Source organism: Poecilia reticulata, linkage group LG16 (genome assembly GCF_000633615.1).
Source record: "Poecilia reticulata strain Guanapo linkage group LG16, Guppy_female_1.0+MT, whole genome shotgun sequence".
NCBI classification, from domain to species: Eukaryota; Metazoa; Chordata; class Actinopteri; order Cyprinodontiformes; family Poeciliidae; genus Poecilia; species Poecilia reticulata.
The window spans coordinates 14,363,152-14,368,341 of record NC_024346.1 but is presented as its reverse complement, the minus strand read 5'-3'; the positions used below and the strand labels follow the sequence as shown (position 1 = coordinate 14,368,341).

The 5,190-nt window shown below is 38.2% G+C and overlaps 1 protein-coding gene across 1 annotated transcript; it reads left to right on the top strand.

Moving 5' to 3' along the window:
• The first annotated feature begins 3,672 nt into the window (after nt 1-3,672).
• On the top strand, nt 3,673-5,107 carry LOC103477909 (trypsin-1). Its single transcript, XM_008431256.1, has 6 exons — nt 3,673-3,753; nt 3,838-3,988; nt 4,089-4,339; nt 4,433-4,569; nt 4,725-4,826; nt 4,958-5,107. Exons 1-6 carry the CDS (start codon nt 3,714-3,716, stop codon nt 5,003-5,005), a joined length of 729 nt encoding a protein of 242 aa, XP_008429478.1. The 5' UTR covers nt 3,673-3,713; the 3' UTR covers nt 5,006-5,107.
• Nucleotides 5,108-5,190: the final 83 nt, after the last annotated feature.

Below are 5,190 nucleotides of genomic sequence, written 5' to 3'. Positions count from 1 at the left end.
TTTCTGCGTGCACCCTCTTTCTAGAATATTCCAATAAGTGTAAGCTGAAAAGGGCATCGTGTCCAGGATTATTATGCATGCCTTGCACCATAAAATCAGTTTTGATTTTACTTTGCTTTCCTCAGTTTCCATTATTTTTAATGCAACATCGCAAGAATGAGAACAGATGGTATACAACCTAATATATCAATATTAGCACACAATTATTTTAACCTTCACTCCTGAGTTCCTTTCATTACTGAAATCTTGATCAGAAAAACAGATTTCAGTTGTGAAATCTTTTTAGGACGTTCACTTTGTTGTGAACTTCTTTAAAAAAACATATGAGAGACACTCAAAAAAGCAGAATTATTAGCGGATAAATTGCAATAAGTTTAATTTCATGCAATATTAATTGTGTTGCAGCAATACCTGTAAGTGGTGTTTTTTTATGACAGTATTTTTTATTCTTGATGCAAATAAACAATAAAACATTGTTTAAATCTACCTCGTCATTTAGTAAAAAATAATTAAACGAATATGAAAGAAAAAGACTAAACCCACATCATGATTTACTGCAAAGCACACGGTTCAGCTCACCAGTCACCAATTTTGAATTACCTTCTTTTTCTTAAAGTTTGTTGAAGCTGCTCTCTCTGCTACCTTGTGATGGACTTAAATTATTTAGAGGGAACCTGTCTGATGACATGAAGAAGGTTAAAAAATGTCAAAAACCAACATACAGTGCCCCAATCTGAAGAAATAATAAAAAGAAATTGACAACTAAGAGTGTGAAAATAATTGCAAAGTCTTATCTAAGGTTATGGGACCCCAGCAAAACACTGTATGAACTCATCCATCCATTCTCTTACACCCTTGTCCTGTTGGGGTCAGGAGGGAAGCTGGTGCTCATCTCCAGCGGTCAACGGGCGAGAGGCGGCGTAATCCTGGACAGGTCGCAGGGCCACTGTAATAACCACTATCCACAAATGAAGAGAACATGAAACATTGGTTAATTCAATTCAAATCAGTATATTTACCGCACCAACTCACAACACACTTCATCTCAATGCACTTTACAAAAAAAAGTCAATTCAGTCCAGACATAAATCCATTTCAATTAATCCAATATACTTTTCGAACAATGCAGTCAACACTTATACCAACACTCCATAGATTACTCTTTACCTGAAGTCCCAAAACACCCAACAACATTTAGAACCCTGCAGAACTCACTAGTCATTAAGATGCTAAATTTTGTTAAGGATATGAAAAATATATGTATTAGAAAAGTGCAAAAATAGTGAGTCAGATTGAACATATTATGTTAAACTGTGTGGCCCAGGTAAATAGATCGGATCACTTAGTTGTTGGCCCTGGTACTCTACAGCCAGTTGTTAAAGCTACAGACCTAAAAGAGAATGAAATCAGTAAAAGTTCAGATAAAGTACAACTTTACTTTAATTCAGATATTTCTTTTCTGGTTGAAAGTTACCCTGGCAGTTCTTCTCTGAACATCCAGTACCCCAGGACACAACACCCTGCAGCTCACCGCTGCACAGGAGGGCCACCAGAGTCATTCTGGGGACAAAGTGTTTGGTTTCAGTTTGAAATTCTAATAGAGCTCAACGTGGATTACTAAGTGTTTAATATGCTGATTCATAAGCCCATTTAAATACCTGGCAAGCGTCCTTTGCCTCCCTCCAGAGATGCCGCACAGAACACGGAGCTGTTGATGATGCCAGGGTGTGAGTTTCTGCAGACACTACAGACAGGACTGGGATGTCTACACACTGCAGCTTGGGATCATCAACAGCTAAAGAACAAAACAGATCTGAGGATGCGTTGAGGATGCAGATTCTTCAAGTTGCTGGCCTAAAAGGTGTGGTTTTCATTCCCACCTTTGGCATCTTGTTGTTTTACATCTTGGTGGTGTGGTGTGGTTGGCCCAGGGTGGATTCGGGTCTGAGACTGTCTGTTTTGGTAGATTTTGTTTCCTAACCCTAATCCTAAAACAGAGAGGAGGCCGAAAAGCTCTCTCTCTCTGTCTATACAACATGTATATACAGTATATTACCTTAGAAGAGGTGTGAAAGTACATTTGGAAAATTGCATGGAAAAGTCAATCAGTCAGTCCCACTATTTACTAAGCACAAATGTTAACAAAAAAGTGGTTGTTTTAACCTCTCTGTTTGGAGGTTAAAAACAGTTTTAACACTCCAAACTGTTAGAAACAGTTTGGTGCCAAAAATGAAAACTATAGTATCACAATCTGATTAATACCAACAAGAAAAGATAAAAACACTGACTATACACAGTTGTAGTTGCATTTGTATTCATAAAGAGGAAAAGGTCAACAGAAAATAACATTAATTTAAATGCAGAAATCTAAATAAGATGAATATGTAAAATCAATATTGCATATTTTTTTATTAGGTTTACATTGCCAGAGTATTACCACCTCTATTTTTAGACGTCTCACAGCTGTGCGTTTCTCAGCCGCAAATTTCTTCATGGAGGTTGTGAGATCCTTGTAAAGTTTATTTTTCTTTCCAAATAGCATTTGGAACAGTGAGAAATGGAAAATAAGAAAGTATTTTACATTTTTTTAAAAAACAGAGCAAAATAGTAATACCATATGCCAAGAAAAAATATTTAGGTGCAAAGATCATCTTGAAGCGGAGAAATGTAACTACTAGTATTCTCAGATTCTCAGTTACGTTCATATTCACCATCTTTCTCTCCTCAAAACATTTCTGTTTGTAAGTTTCATTAAGAGAATTACAGATTTTTTTTTCTGCATACTGTTTGAGGAGTCTGTAGATATTCCCGTCAAGTAGAACAGATGGAGTTTTCACATAATCCCTTCACTTCCAATGCAGTAGATCCAGTCCGTGTCAGTATTAATCACTAACCCAGTTGTTGAACCGCCATAAGGGTTTCTGGCACAATATTGAATTTGTTTTCTTGAAATCCATCAAATTAATTCATCAAACTTTTATTTTTCTACTAATTGGTAGGAAAGACGTTACTGTGGGAAAAATGTGTGCATTTGCTCAAATCTGTGTGTCAAACATTAGTAAATTTTCCCCATTAGTCTTTTAATACTTTACTTCATTACACTTAAACTGATAATGCTGATATTAATCAATTAATTAGACGGCCTGTTTCTAGCCCAACAGTGTAAAATGATGAACATAAAACGTTAAACATTAAAAATATCAGCATTGAATGTTGAGAAATTACTGAGTAAGTGTGATATGTTATAGTTTCATGTAAATGAGGCCTTATTGATGTATATTTTTACTTAAAAGAAAAATATATACCATAATTATTTGTGAAGATGTGAATTACTTGGTCAAAATTGAAACACAAAAAAGTTACAGATTTTGTGATAATGAGAGTGTCATTCTACATGAGTTGTACGTTTCCAAAGATTTCCAAATAAATGTGTCTCCAGCACAGTTTCATGGTTAAAATTAATCTGCGTTAATCTGCTTTAACATAAATTTAAACCATATAGAGAATATATTTTCATTTTCAACTGGATATGTGCAGGCCCACCCTCAACGCAAAAAATGTTTGTTTTTCCAACATTCAGTGGTTTTCTTCTGGAAGCTGGTTGGTCACAGATAACAGTGGGAGGTTTCCTCATAAGAAAAGCTCAAACCACCTTCCTATATAAACCAGGACTGCAGACGAAGTTCTCTCATCAACAAGATCACTCAACAACCATGAGGTCTCTGGTGTTTGTTCTGCTCATTGGAGCTGCTTGTAAGTTTGCCTTTTGGATAAACTATTCAAGTGAATTTAAGCATGTCTAGTTTAACACTGGATTTCATTTGTTTGTGTCTTTAGTTGCCTTGGAGGACGACAAGATCGTCGGAGGGTATGAGTGCACACCCTACTCTCAGCCCCATCAGGTGTCTCTGAACTCCGGCTACCACTTCTGCGGTGGCTCCCTGGTCAACGAGTACTGGGTTGTGTCTGCTGCTCACTGCTACAAGTCGTAAGTGCTCAACATCATTCTGGTCTCATGGTCATGAGCCCGTTGTATTAGCCGTGTTGTGTGTGTTTGTTCTCACACTCTGATGTCAAACTCTGTGCAGCCGTATTGAAGTTCGTCTGGGAGAGCACCACATCGGCCTCTCTGAGGGAACTGAGCAGTTCATCAGCTCTGCTGCTGTCATTCGTCACCCCAGTTACAATAGCTACACCATCGACAATGACATCCTGCTGATCAAGCTCAGCAGTCCTGCCACCCTCAACCAGTACGTGCAGCCTGTGGCTCTGCCCAGTAGCTGTGCTCCTGCTGGCACCATGTGCAAAGTCTCTGGCTGGGGCAACACCATGAGCTCCAGTGAGTAAGATTTAAATGCTGATTCTCAGATTTAAAGAGTGTTTTAACATCTGGTTTAGAGACTAATAYRATGTTTTGTTTTTCACAACTYAGCTGCTGACARWAACAAGCTGCAGTGTCTGGACATCCCCATCCTGTCTGACAGGGATTGTAATAACTCCTACCCTGGAATGATCTACGATTCCATGTTCTGTGCCGGATATCTGGAGGGAGGCAAGGACTCCTGCCAGGTAAGGAGCAATTCAGATCCACATTCAAAGATTTGAGCAGGACACTTCAGCTGCTGTTCCAGGAAAGTTGGAAATATCTTTCCAGCAATTTCTAACTTATACATTTTACGTTTCAATTCATAAGTTTTGATAATTTTTATCTGCTCTTTTGTCAGGGTGATTCTGGTGGCCCCGTTGTGTGCAACGGTGAGCTGCAGGGAATTGTTTCCTGGGGATATGGATGTGCTGAGAGAGAYCACCCTGGTGTCTATGCCAAGGTAAAACAACATTTTCTTTGTATTTGAAATGATATAGAAACATACCAGGAAAAGTTACAATTGAAGTTTTGTTTATTTTTTTAAAATACAACCTCCTTGTCCTAATCTGGCTTACCTTCCTTTTTTCACAGGTCTGCCTCTTCAACGACTGGCTGCAGAGCACCATGGCCAGCAACTAAACAGTATTCTTCCATTGCCATCTAACGCTGCTGTTTGTCTACCATCATCCTGAACACCATGCAGATACTTTGACACCAATAAATAAATCATATAACCTAATATCCTCTTGGTTTCATGTCATATTGTGCCTTTCTTTTCCTACATGTTGTTGTTCCCACATTTTATGCACAGCTTTCAGATTCTC